This window comes from Mustelus asterias, chromosome 19 (assembly GCF_964213995.1).
Source record: "Mustelus asterias chromosome 19, sMusAst1.hap1.1, whole genome shotgun sequence".
Classification (NCBI taxonomy): Eukaryota; Metazoa; Chordata; class Chondrichthyes; order Carcharhiniformes; family Triakidae; genus Mustelus; species Mustelus asterias.
Window position 1 is genome coordinate 68,639,456 of NC_135819.1, and position 14,292 is coordinate 68,653,747.

At 41.9% G+C, this 14,292-nt stretch overlaps 1 protein-coding gene across 1 annotated transcript in view; it reads right to left on the minus strand.

The window, feature by feature from the left end:
• Positions 1–263: 263 nt before the first annotated feature.
• lrguk (leucine-rich repeats and guanylate kinase domain containing) overlaps positions 264–14,292 on the minus strand; it is a 158,735-nt gene continuing 144,706 nt past the window's right edge. The window contains exons 19-20 of the mRNA XM_078235820.1: positions 6,827–6,999; positions 264–546 (exon numbers count right to left, since the gene is read on the minus strand). Of these exons, the coding sequence (XP_078091946.1) occupies positions 332–546; positions 6,827–6,999 (388 nt within the window). The 3' untranslated portion in view covers positions 264–331. The remainder of the gene's footprint in view (positions 547–6,826; positions 7,000–14,292) is intronic.

Genomic DNA, 14,292 nt, shown 5'->3' on the forward strand with positions numbered 1-14,292 from the left:
TTCCAAATTTTCTCCACTTTCTGGGCAACTAATTTTCTCCTGAACTCCCTACTGAATTTATTAGGGAGAGCTTAAATCCTACCTCTTGTGACCAAACATTTGGTCACCTTTCCCAAATACCTCCTGACATGGTTTGGTGTCAAACTTTGATAACTTTCCTGTGAAACACCGTGCGATGTTTTTATCCATGTTGAAGCCACCACATAAATGGGAGTTGTTGCTGATGGAGCTGGAAGTAGAAAGAGATAAATGAAAAGCAACGTGCGAATAACAAAACTTTTAATTGGGTCGGTATTGCGGGGACAGTTTTAAATCTGGAATCAATGAAGTTTCATTTCAATGTACAAATAGCTGTCTGTGGGCTTTTGGGGATCTCAGCTCTTGTTCGCCCTGACGGAATTGGAGGCAGAATGGGCTTGATGTTGGATCCAAGTCGAGCAGAAGGAGCCAGAATATTTTGGACTGAAGGATACTTGGATTTTGTAAGCCTTATTTCTTTTGTGGAGTCTTCCATCTTTTCCTCTTGAATTTGTAAACCGCTCTGATCTGCAAGATATGAAAGCAAATGTTTCAACCAGCTGTCTTTAAAACTTCTCACCACTCTCTTTTCTGCTTCCCCTCCTCAATTGCACAGAGATACATTTCTACTCTTTAAAACAGAATGCAATAGCTCTTTCATTTTTATCATAAGAATTAAGGAGACTTGCATTTGCAATATATTGCAATTATTTGTATCCTTCAATGTTTACAATGTGCAATCTTTATCGTTTTATACTATTTTAATTCAATGACTGTCTATAACTGTTATGAATTAGATTAGATAACTCATTATCACCGTTCATTACCTACCACCATGAGGATTTAAACAATAAAACCAATTATTTATCTATCTACTGTTGACATTGAAGATGATTCACAATTGGCTTTGGTGTAGCAATGAATTAAGAACTCAGAGATCTGGTACAGATTCATCCCTGCTGGATGGAGTAACGACATCAGTATGGAGAAGAGAATCATTGAATCACTACAGTGCAGAAGGAGGCCATTCAACCCATTGAGTCTACATCAGCTCTTACCCAGGCTTATCCCATAACTCCACGTACCCTGCTAATCCCCCTAACCTATATAGCTTGGGACACTAAGGAGCAATTTAGCATGGCCAATCCACCTAACCTGCACATCTTTGGACTTTGGGAACATCTGGAGGAAACCCATGCAGACATGGGGAGAACTCCACACAGTTACCCAAGGCTGGAATTGAACCCGGGTGCCTGGCACTGTGATGCAGCAGTGCTAACCACTGTGCCACCGTAACGCCCAAAAGACAGATTTGCATTAGCACCTTTCCCAACTACCAGATCTCTAGCTAATGAAGGTCTTTTTGAAGTGCAGTCATTGTTATAATGTAGGAAGTAAGGCAGCCGATCACCAAAGGGAGCACCTGGGTTTGAACCAGGAACCTCTTGGTTGGCAGTCAAGTGTTCTACCATGAGCTATGCCCCTCAGATATCAAGATCATTTACACATAAAGGCCCACTCTTCCTCAGTCACTAATCAAGACATTCGCTTGTTCCTTAAATGGTGCCAAGACTATCATCTACTTGGCGGTGGGTCCACTCCATGTGTTTTTAACCAAAAGGATTGATTTTGGCCTGGCCAAAAAAGCAGTGACAAAGAACAGAAGAGATTTATTAGAATGGTACCAGAGCAAGGGATTCCAGTTACGTACAGCGACTGGAGAAAATGTGGTTGTTTGCCTTAGAGCAAGAAAGATCTGAGGAAATTTGATAGGTTTTAAAAATAATAAATGGCTTTGACAGAGTAAATAAGGAGAAATTGTTTCCAGTAGCAGAAGGTTCAGTAACCAGACGATACACATTTAGAGTGATTCGCAAAGAAAACAGGTGACATGAGGACTTGATTGATATCTTTAAGATCCTGAGGGGTCTGGAGAAAAGGTGGATGTGGAGAGAATGTTTCCTCTTGTGGGAGAATCTAGAACTAGGGGCCACTGTTTAAAAATTAGGGATCGCTCATCTAAGACAGGGATGAAGAGAAATATCTTCTCTCACAGGGTCTTGAGTCTACATAACTCTTCCTCAAAAGGCATTGGAAGCAATGTGGGTGATCTTATCGGCTCGTCCTGCCGGTCAATCAGCATGGCGAGCCGGTAAGACACTGGTTCTCGCCGGTTTCTTGCCTCTCGCGATATGTGAAGCCAGCGTGATGCAAGGCTGATTATAACATTTAAATATTATTGGTTGTCTTAACAGTCTCACCGGTGGAGGTCCTCACTGGTGAGATTCACGTATGGTCCTCACCAACGGGGACCAGATGTGATGGCCTTCCCAGTGGGACTGGAGGCCATTGTGGCCCCCGGGTGATAGGCGGTGGGGGGCAGTGCCCCGTGGGCAGTTCCAGCCTGGCAGTGACAGTCTGAGACCGTGACACTGCCCACCAGGCACTGGGCAGTATCAAGGAGCCCAGTGAGAAGGGGAGAAGCCTGAAGGGGGTGTTGCCTAAGGAGAGGCAGGGGCTGTGCACTCTGCAATTGAGGATTGCCAGGGTGGCGATCAGCCAGCACGGCAACTAGCAGGGGGGTATGGTGGAGGTGTGAGATATCTCCCAGAGCATTAACTGTGTACTCTTGTAAACAGTGCACTAGCAAATCAGTGCATGTGCAATGGCGCACTCTCGCAGTCATCAGCCGGTTCCCCGGCAAGTATAGACTCTGTCTACTCCCCTTACTACAAGAATCACACTTTACCTCATTTTTTTCTCTAAGTGGCATAAGATTGTGTCCAAGAGCCTGTCCAAAAATGGGCTCGATTCTCTCCCATTTTCACGCATGTTTGGCACTTAGAACTTTTTTGGTAAGATCACCCCCAATGTCTTTAATTATTTTTATGGTAGAACTAGATAGATTCTTGTTTAATGGGAGGGGGTGAAAGCTTATTGGGGGTAGATAAAAATGTGGAATTGAGGTTACTATCAGATCCTCCATGATCTTATTGAATAGCGGATCAGGCTCGAAGGGAAGCAGCCTGCTCCTGCTCCTAATTCACATGTTTATATGAAACTTTTCTTTGTACAAATTGAGTTGTGATCTGCAATGCATGATCTGAAATGATAATAAAAGCAGATTCAATAACACATTTCAGAATGGAGTCATAAATATTTGAACAAAAAGAAAAACGCGCAAGTTATAAGGAAAGGGGAGGGGGAAATGGGACTAATTCTATCGCTTTCTCAAAGAGCAGGCACAGGCACTGCTACAAGCTCAAAGATTCCAGTCTTTGCAGTGTAATGTCTTTATTGAACTGAATGTAATGTAGCTGCCTGCAAGGAGTCCCTCTTGGTGAGGCTCCATGACTCCAGCAAGCCAGATAGGACATGTAGCAACGATTGTATTTCAAAACCCAAACATTCCTTTTTCTCACAAAACCAAAGACCAATTTTCACGTGTAACTGAGTTATCCAGAACACCCACTGTTACTACAGCTGTTTTCATGTGTTCACAAACCATTCATTATTTTTGTCAGTCACTGCACATGTATTGCACATACGACTGTTAAATTGTGCAGGTCACATAATGGTATGCATGTGCTTTGTCATTGGCTGTTCGTCTGGGTGATATTTCTCTTGGCACTTGTTGCCATGTGAACAATTTCTTTGGGAGTGATGGTCGTTCTGTACTCTGTGTAGCTGGTGAAATCTTATCTTCCCGATGAACCACCTGCAGTGAAGGAACATCTCCTTTGGTTGTTCGGATATGCCTGTGAATGTGCCGGTATCTTTCTGGTCGTTCACTTCCACCGCAAACAATCGAGGTGGCTACTGCTCTACGTATGTCCCAAGTTGCCATGTGGGCTGACTCCTGTTCAAAGCATTGAAGGTTTGTAACCTGAATGGTTTTCCAATGTTCAACACTAGTAATGACCTGGCAGTCTTATCAAAATGAAATTTGGCTTTCTGACATTTCACCTTAACTTTTTCATTCACATCTGTAGCTTGTTTTGCTATTGGAAGAGTAGTTTGGGTGTGGTATGGCATTTTTGGATTGGACTATTTTCCATGCCAACAGTCAATGTGTTTCTCCACTCAAGGATTGCCTTATATACATCTGTGCTAGATTTGCTTGATTGCTTTGGCAATTTTCACCTCCGCTTCAGCCTTTCCATTCAACTGGGGATAGTGCAGAGATGATGTATAGTGTTGAGTTTCGCAATCCTTTGTGAAGTGGCTGAATTCCTCACTCATGAACTGAGGGCCATTGTCACTCATCATAATGTCTGGACTGCTGTATGACTGATCATTCTACTATCTCTCATATTGTCAGTAAGAACAGTAGTGACAAGATAATCAGTTCCTGTTATCGTGAACAAGTCTGTCCGGGATGCCATGCATCATCAATGGTTCTCTAGCTTCTTTAGCTTGGTGCTTATTATAAGGACTGCAATGGCCAATGTGGTCTTTAATTTCATTGCTCATGTTTGGCCAGTAGGGAACTTCTCTTGCCTTCCTCAGACTGAATTCAATTCCTTGATGACTTGCATGGATGTGCTTCAGCATCTCTCCTCTCATTTCCTTGGGGGAAGTTACCCTATTTCCTTTGGGTAAATTACCCTATTTCCTTGATACAACATGCTGTCAATTCTTATGCCCAAATGCATTCTTTTCACCACAGTTATATCCTTGATGCTCTCAGGCCATCCTTTCATCACTACTTCTTGTAGCACTGGTGAAGTTGCACCCTGTTGGGTAGTTTGCTTGATTTCTGCAAGGCACTTGTCTGTCAGATTCAATGTCTCTGCTGGCTTGATGACTTCCAGATCATGTAGAGCTGCTGCTTCACGTTGAACCCAAAAGATTTTACATTCTGTTCTATCATCTTCAACTATCTTCATGGAGACTACTGCTCTCGACAGTATGTCAACAAGGTACATCCATTTCCCTTGCTTGTATGTCATGTCCAGATGATATCTCTGTAAATGAATTGACATTTAGGAGCAGATAGCAGTTTGCGAAAAGCAGTTGGAATCCATTGTTACTTCTCACCAAGCAAGTTTGATGAAAACGCTCACAGGCAAAATAGCCAAGCACTCATTCTTATCGTGAGCACAGTGTTGTTCAGTTTGCCCTGGATGTATATATGATTGGTTATCCTTGCTGCATTAGGGTTGCTTCAGGACTTGTCTCACTGGTGTCACACAGCAAGGTGGCTCCATCATTGACGTCATAGCACTAGCATTGCCATCACCCGGCAGAGGCTGAATTGGTCTTACACTTCCGTCTACGTTTAGATGATATTCTCCAGCCAGATTTATAAACCCTGTTATCACTGTACTCCTCTAGGATCTGTTCAGCAGGCAATAATTATATATTCTGTGACATGTTGTAAATTTCTGCTGGCAAGTTTGGGGTTATCAGATCAAGCTTTAGACTTGCTGCCACTGAGATGAATGGCTGTTGCATTACATCTATGGTCTGGAACTCCAGATCTACATTCTTGCCATTGCATTGGACTCTCAGACTAATTTATCATGCTACCATGTAGCCTCCACCTTATTTTCAAGGGCTTTATTTTCAGACTGTCGTATTGCATCACTTCGCACTGGTCCATGAAGGTCATGATATTGCATGATGCACCAATGTCTATGTGACATTTCTTCATTTAATGCTCTACTTCTGTGGTCATTATTCTAAGAGTCACACACTATCACCTATAGACTCGACAAAATCAACCTGTTGCATTGTGTATAGTGCTTCATCAGACTCTTCTGTTGATATCTCTACAGTGGCCATCTGTATATAGGCATGCTTGTTTCTTTCTAACTAAACGCTTGCGTATGAAATAATTCAGCTTCTTGCAGTTAAACTATGGCTTTCCCCACGCTGGACAATCCTACTTTTTCTTTGCAAGATGTCCTCCATGATTGTTCTGCTCTTTCAGACTGGAAATTCTCTCAGCATGATGCATTTCCTGGTCTGTTCATATATGTGCTATAGCTGACCTCTATTGTTCTTGAGCGTCAGTTTCTCTTCTCTGAGTAGACTTGCTCTCACTATTGGATTTCACGTGCTTAAGACAATTCTATCTTTAATGGGATCATCTTTTAGTTGGGAACTGCATTCAATTCCCGGCTTGGGTCACTGTCTGTGTGGAGTCTGCTTATTCTCCTCGTGTCTGCATGGATTTCCTCCAGGTGCTCCAGTTTCTTCCCACAGTCCGAAAGATGTGCTGGTTAGGTGTATTGGCCATGCTAAATTCTCCCTCAGTATATCTGAACAGGTGCTGGAGTGTGGCGACTAGGGGATTTTCACAGTAACTTCATTGCAATGTGAATGTAAGTCTACTGGTGACAGTAATAAATAACCTTCAAAAAGCCCCATTAAAATCCTGTTGTCACCATTACTTGTCTGAATCTATTCCAACAGAACCTAAATATTACCAATCAGGGCTTGGCTTATGTTCTGTGAGGCCCCATGCCAGTGGCAACTTAGGACTCTTTCAATTTTGATCAGCAAATACAGGACTTCTACATAAACAAAACTGACGAAGACATTCTTAACTGCAATAGTTCTGCTCTCCTAAAGGTTTTTTTGAGCGTAAGATGAGCCAAAAGATAAAAGCTGTTATTTCTTATATTCTCTTATAATTTTATATTTTGTTTAAAAAGGGATTAATTAAAAAAAACCTATGTATGAAAGATACATGAAAGAGTAGTTAGCCTGAAAATTCTATTAATTTCTCTTCTCCAACCCCTCAATTCCTCCCGCCATGCCTTAACTTAGCAATTACCATTGTTGTATTAAGTAAACAAACCTTCTGTTGGTTTCTTGTAACCTGGAGTGGCCAATGACTTATAGCCAGGTAGTAATGCCTGAGGGACTATTTCTGTAGAGGAGTCACTATCTAGATCTATAGGCTTAGTCAATTCCGAAAATACTTCAATTGATGAAAACGATGATTGATTAGTGGTGAGGGTCACTTCAGAGCTGGTGAAGAAAACAGAAACATGTTTAGAGGTCAGGAGTGTCATGGAAGTAGTCAATCCTTTATCAGTATTTCTATTTTACAAGAGTAAAAACATTAGTGGGAACCAAACATTGTTTTGTGTTTAAAACAGCCTAAGCTGATGATGGTCTCATGCCTGCCTTCTGAATGATCCTCTATATCCTTAGCAGTATATTCATCTATAAGGCCATTGAGAGTTCAGACTCCACCATCCTTTGGAAGAAATGTGTTGCCAAAAAAAAACATTGGGTCAATAACATCAAGAGTGAATTTCAAGAGTTGGACCTTGAAGGAAGAAGTCAAATCCAAAGTGATTTGTCCCTGGTTCCTGGTTCTATTAGCTAGATAAAAATATGAAAATCTAAAATGAAATATTGGAAATACATTGTAGGTTCATCAGCATTCAAACACAGAAAAACCTTGGTTCAATGTATGGGGTGAGATGGTAGGGATAATTTTCCCCTTTATCAATGGGATACAAAACTTGGTGGGATATATCACATGCCCATTATAGAACCTTCCCCAATTTCATTTCCATTGATGTTGATCCACTAGCTTACTGCCCAAGCAAGGTGGTGAAAATAACACCTTCCCCCCACCCAACCATTATGTCAGAACCAGTACCAAGGAAGCCTGAAATTCAGTTTTTTTGTTTTCAGATAGTAGTGATGCTTGGTATGTTTCTTCAGCATTTTAAGTTGGAAGTAAATCAATGCACCCTAGATTCCGGTACAGTACTGTGTGTTCTTTCTGTCATGGCACATCAGATACTACATATAAGCAATTAATTATTCTAATTAGGTGCACTTATAATCTTGTGTAGCTTCTAATTTGCTGATAGCTTTGTATTGAAGAAGAAATTTGTTTATTAAAAGGGTCAGAAATTTAAACTGATGTGATTTCTAATTGGGAATTCTGAATGTATTAATCAGATACCAGAAGAAAGTGGGGTGAGACTCTATGGAGAAGGCAGTTAGTTTTAAGCATCCAATTTCTTCTGGACAACTTTAATGGTGTGTGAAGCTGAAAGAACCTTGTACATATGTGTATAATGTAAATGTACCTTTACACGCTGTTTTTGAAGTACATAGAAACATAGGAATTAAGAGCAGAAGTAGGCAAATTCAGCCCTTCGAGCCTGCTCCGCCGTTCAATCAGATCATGGCTGATCTCTCCCTGGTCTCAAATCCACCTCTCCACCTGTTCCCTATATCCCTTTTTTTTTGTTAGAAATATATTATCTCCTTCCTGAAACCATTCAACAATTCAAACTCCACCGAGCTATTGGGCAGTGATTTCCATAAATTCACCACCCTCTGGGTGAAACAGAATTATGTATTTCAAATACAGAGTAGAAAAATGCAAAGTGAAGGGGCACATTCCAAGGACAGCTACACCAAAAAAGGCTGAAAATGTAAAGTCGGTCAAAAGTGGCAGCAATAATTTAGCCAGGGCTTCTGCTTGGTTTTCACATTGAAGGATGAAAGTGGATCATTTTGATGTGTCAGATCAAAGAATGTTTCCTAGTTTATTGAATAAAGTGACATTTTATTTAATTTTCCCACATTGAAAATTCTCAATACGTACAATTGAAGCAGTATGTACAGCCATACAACATACATACTGTCACATAATATACGTGAATGATGTATATGCGAACAACGGGTCAAGAGTGGAGCTTATTATTCAGTGGTATAACTTATGCACACCTGAACAGTCAATATGTTTTACCCACTAGCGACATTCCTATCCTCACTCCTATTGTATCACCACACTCCCTAAAGTATATAGGTTTATAGATGGATATCTTATTTCAACTGTTTTAAACGATCATTGCAATCCAAGATTGATTGAAAAAAGGATTAAGGAGTATTGAGTTTAGGTAATAAGTTTGAAATCCCACGTTGCAATTAATTGCATTGGGTTAGCTAGACCAATAGGGCCACAGAAGCTAGGGGCGGCACGGTGGCTAGCACTGCTGCCTCACAGCGCCAGGGACCTGGGTTTGATTCCTGGCTTGGGTTACTGTCTGTGCGGAGTCTGCACGTTCTCCCCGTGTCTGGGTGGGTTTCCTCCGGGTACTCCGGTTTCCTCCCACAGTCCGAAAGACGTGCTGGTTAGGTGCATTGGCCATGATAAAATTCTCCCTCAGTGTACCCGAACAGGCACCAGACTATGGGCGACTAGAGGATTTTCACAGTAACTTCATGGCAGTGTTAAGGTAAGCCGACTTGTGACACTGATTAATAAACTTTAAGCTCTGTCTTATCGATGGAATTTTACAAATATTAATTGAGTTAGCTAGTACAATATGGCCACAGAAACTGTGCTTTATTGACTGAATTTTACAGTTATTAATTGAATTCGCTAAATTAATATGTCCACAGAACCACTGTCTTATGATGTATATCTTTCTGGGGGACGGGGGGGGGGAGAGTATAAATATGGCTGCTGAAACCTTCAATTCTGACAGAAAGACTTACAGCTTGACTCTACATTCGCCAGACTCCATGTGGTGACTGAAATATCCTACAATAATTGGCGTAGTCGGCAGGATCACCACAGGCAACTGAGGAACTGGTTGGCTGGATACACTCGTCCAGCGACTGTGATACAGTTTGCAGAGACCCGAACCTGAGACTCAACTGTAGGTAAGGAAGCAAGGCTGTGCAGTAAGCAATGGCCACCAAGGCAGGACAGGGAAATAAAGATTAGGGCAGGTCAGAATCACCCCTGAGATTGTGGGCCAGTAGAGCTGTCCTGGAAACGAGTCAGCTCCAAATCGCAAGAGTGCAGGCCAGAGGCAAGGGGGAACATGGGACATGTCTGGGGATTAAAATAATACATTTGGAGTCCAGAAGGGTCTATAACAAAGTTTGTCACCGATAGGCACAAAAAAGGTTGGGAAAAGATGAGGAACAGGGGTAGGATGTTAGAATGTAACCACCAGTGACAACTTTGTATTGGATGTAGGGTCAGCTGACCCAGTAAACTATGGAACCAATTATAGAATGATGTAATAGGCAGCTGACCAGCTGACTCATTATAAATAGGAACCTGTTTGGAATTGTGGGGAGCTTGCAGTGGCCCAGGGCATGGCCCCAAGTTTGGAGTAATGAAGTTTCTTTATTAAACCCTTTCTTTGATTTATAAGTTGGAGTAAATTTTGTTGTATTTTCATTAGCTGCATTTTGAAGAGTTCCTTCTGAAGAAACATTGTTAGCCATTGAAAACCCATCGTAATTTGGTGTTTGTTTTTGAAGAAGTGCTACAACCATGGCAGAAGGTAGAAGTAAACCGGTGGGATTGGATTGTCCCCCTGTCTTTTCAGATGCTGAACCATATCGGCAATGGAAGGCAGAGCTGGAAATGTGGACCCTTGTCACCACAATACCAAAAAAAAAGCAAGGTATGGCATTGGCTTTGTCACTTCCAATTTGGAGCGAGATAAGGAGCAAAGTATTTTCCGGCTGGATGGCAAAAGAAGGGCTACAGCCCTTAAGTTTTACCAGAAAGATGAGTTCTTGGAGAATTATGATGGATGGGTGATGTTTGACAGGATTAGGAGACAAGATACCCAGTCCATGGAAGAGTATATTATGGATTTTGATAGGGGCCATAACAGACTAATAAAATTTAACTTGGAGATTCCAGATGCAGTATTAGCCTTTAAGTTGTTGGACTGTGCATGTCTGTTGCAAATGGATACTCTTTTAGTAATGACTGGAGTACAATTAAAGAGAACAGAGCCCCGCTTTGATCAAATGGCAGCAACACTAAAAAGGTTTTTCGGGAAACAACCCTTCCCCGCCACCTTGTTCAATATAGACCAGAATGCCACAGCGCCCAGAATGAGGGGTCAATGGTATCTCAACCGTGTGCCAGACCAAATGGTACACAAAGGCCTTTAAACAGAGACAGTTACGTTAATAACAGACCCAGTGTTGAAAACGGTTATAACCGATTTGAAAATGGGGAAAGAAGACGCACATGGGAAACTGATAAAAGACATTTAAATCAAAGGAATACTAAAGGGATTGTGAGTCGCTGTTTCCAATGCGATTCCCCATAACACTACATTGTAAACTGCCCAAAAAGAAGAAATTCTGTCTTTGAAACCACATGTGACACAGAATACATGGAAACCAACAGTGATGAGGATAAGGACCCGGAAGGCATTGTTTTGGTGGCAGAAAAGTTGAGTCCCATAATGAGCGTCCTGATGACAGACTCTTTCAACTGTGCAGTTTTAGATAGTGGATGTATGTCCATTGTCTGTGGTCAAGATTGGCTAAGTTGTTATTTAGGGTCTCTGGATCAAGAAAGTAAAGAGCATGATAGTTCCACCCGCTTTAGATTTGGAGATGACAACACTCTAATGCCCTCCAAAAGGATGATACTTCCCTGCAGGATTGCAGGAATCAGTTTATTTATAAGTACGGATGTAGTTTCCAGTGATATACCTTTGTTGTTAAGCAGGTCTGCGATGAAGAAAGCTCAGATGACCATCGACTTGAAACAGAATAAAACTGTGGTACTTGGGAAAACTGTGGACCTACATTTTACAAGATCTGGCCATTATTGTCTTCCTTTAAGTGAGCCGAAATTATCAGACTAAAGGATTCATGAGGCATTAGTGTCGCTAACAGACAACAGCATGATGGACAAAAAAAAGATTATTCTGAAACTCCATAAGCAGTTTGGTCATCCAGCACCACAGAGACTGAGAGCACTGCTGCAGGATGCAGGTGTGCTGGACAAAGGATATAATGATCTCATACAACAAATATCAGCCCAGTGTGAAACATGCATAAAATATAGAAAGACACCTCCGCATCCAATCATGAGTCTACCACTAGCACGAGATTTCAATGATGTAGTGGCGATGGATCTAAAGATATGGGACAAGGACAATGGCGTCTATCTATTGCACTTTGTGGACATGGCCACCCGGTTTAGCATACCCACGGTGATTTACAGCAAAGATAAAAAGACCATTCTCGATAAAATTAAGAACCACTGGATTGAAATAGGATTGGGGGCACCGTCTTAATTTTTGACAGCCGATGGAGTGACAGACAGAAGGTGAATTCGCAAATGATGAGTTTCAAGATATGTGCGAAAATTTAAATATTGTAATGATGCACACTGCAGCAGGGAGCCCATTCAGCACTGGCCTCTGTGAAAGGAATCACGCGGTTACAGATGACATGTTGCAAAAAATTTTGGCGGATCAACCGGGCTGTAAATTGCAGGTTGCATTAGCATGGACAGTGCAAGCAAAAATTTTGTTACAAATGGTGGGGGGTATAGTCCATACCAGTTAGTATACGGGCGGAATCCAAAGTCGCCATCAGTATTAACAGATGCTCCCCCGGTGCTAGAAGGGACAAGCATTAGCTCTATGTTTTCTGCACACTTAAATGCTATTCATGCAGGGAGAAAGGCCTTCATTAAGGCTGAGGTTTCAGAACGGATAAGAAGGGCCCTAAGACATCGCATAAGACCATCAGAGGTATACTTCGAGAAAGGGCATAGGGTCTACTATAAAAGAAAGGGGGAAAAAAAGAGTGGAAAGGGACTGGGAAAGTGATAGGAACAGACGGCAAGGTAGTTATGTTACAACACGGTAAGCAGACAGTGCGAGCTCACTCTTCGAGAGTAGTGGGACTTGGGTATGAATTTGGGGCATCTGAGCAAGATGCAGAAATGCAGGAAGCACCTTGTACCTCACATGCACACACTCTGAGCTATTATGAGGATTAGTCAACAATAGATGAGAGGGAATTTGATGATCAACAAAGTAACAATGACGCAGGGGATGAAGCTGCTACTTCAAAGGTTCAGCTACCCAAAGTAGGCACATTGGTATCATAAATACCCGAAGGGTCAAGCGAGTGGAGGGAGGCCACTATAATCGGAAAAGCAGGAAAGGCTTCAGGAAAGTACAAACACTGGCTCAACATCCAAGAGCGAGGGCAAGAAGCCAAAGCTATAGATTGGGAAAATGGGATGGACAAATAGAAACAAAAAAAGTGAGACCTAAGTCCTGAGGATGAGACAGTAAAGCAGTTTACTGCAGCATTCGTGAACCCAGGAAAAAGTCACAAATCTGTGACCGAACTTTGTCAACAGAGAACAGCGGTCTGAGAGTAGCAGCCCTGACAGAACAGACATGGCAGTAGAGACCGGAGCTTAACGAGGAAGGCTAGGAATCAAACCAATGATAGGAATAGGAGCAGAAGCCCCCATGAGAAGGAAGTATTGATAGCTGCAAACAAAATGGAGCTCGTGGAAGTAAGAGGCCAAACAAAGGGAGATGGACAGTTGGAAAGAGTTTGGGGTCTACACCGAGGTATCAGATGAAGGGCAACCTGCTTTGTCCCATAGGTGGGTTTGCACAGAGAAAGTTTTGCAAGATGGGACGTATAAAGCTAAAGCCAGATTAGCAGCCCGTGGGTATGAGGAACATTTGGATGGGAGAGACATTAGGGTTGCTTCACCCACAGCAGGGAAAGTGATACTGAAATTTTTTTTCCCTGTTCTAGTATCTAATAATTAAATGTGTAAATCAATAGATATAAAGCAGCATTTCTGCAGGGTGAAACCTTTCAGAGAAAAGTTTTTTTGAGGCCACCCAAAGAAGCAGATAATACACAGGGACATTTGTGGAAATTGAACAAATGTATATATGGGTTAAGTGATGCATCAAGGGTTTGGTATTTCTCTGTACGATCTGTATTGCTGAAGACTGGCTGTGTCTAGTTAAAAGCAGATCCAGCAATGTTTTACTGAAAGGCTAAAGGAAAATTAGCTGGAATTTTTGTGATGCATGTGGATGATTTCCAATGGCGTGGCCCAGAAGAGTTTGAAAAAAGGGTAATTGAGAAGCTGAAAACAGAATTTAAAGTAGGGAGTCAAGCAGCTGGTGCTTTTCGATATCTTGGTCTTGATATCCGACAAAGTACCTCTGGTGTAACGATGAGTCAATAAGGATATCTAGACAGCATTGATCCCATTTCCATCACCAGAGAAAGGTCGATGGAAAAAGAAGAACGGGCCAATGGAAAAGAAACAGAATTGAGTATGATAGGACAGTTTGATTGGCTATGCACACAGACAAGACTGGATGGGAGCGATAATGTCCTAGAGCTCAGTTTAACGTTGAGGCACGCCACAGTCAGAGAGATCTTGCAGGCTAATAAAACATTTAAAAAGTTAAAATTAGAGGAATGTGTAACTAAATTCCCAGCACTAGGAGAACCGGAAGATAT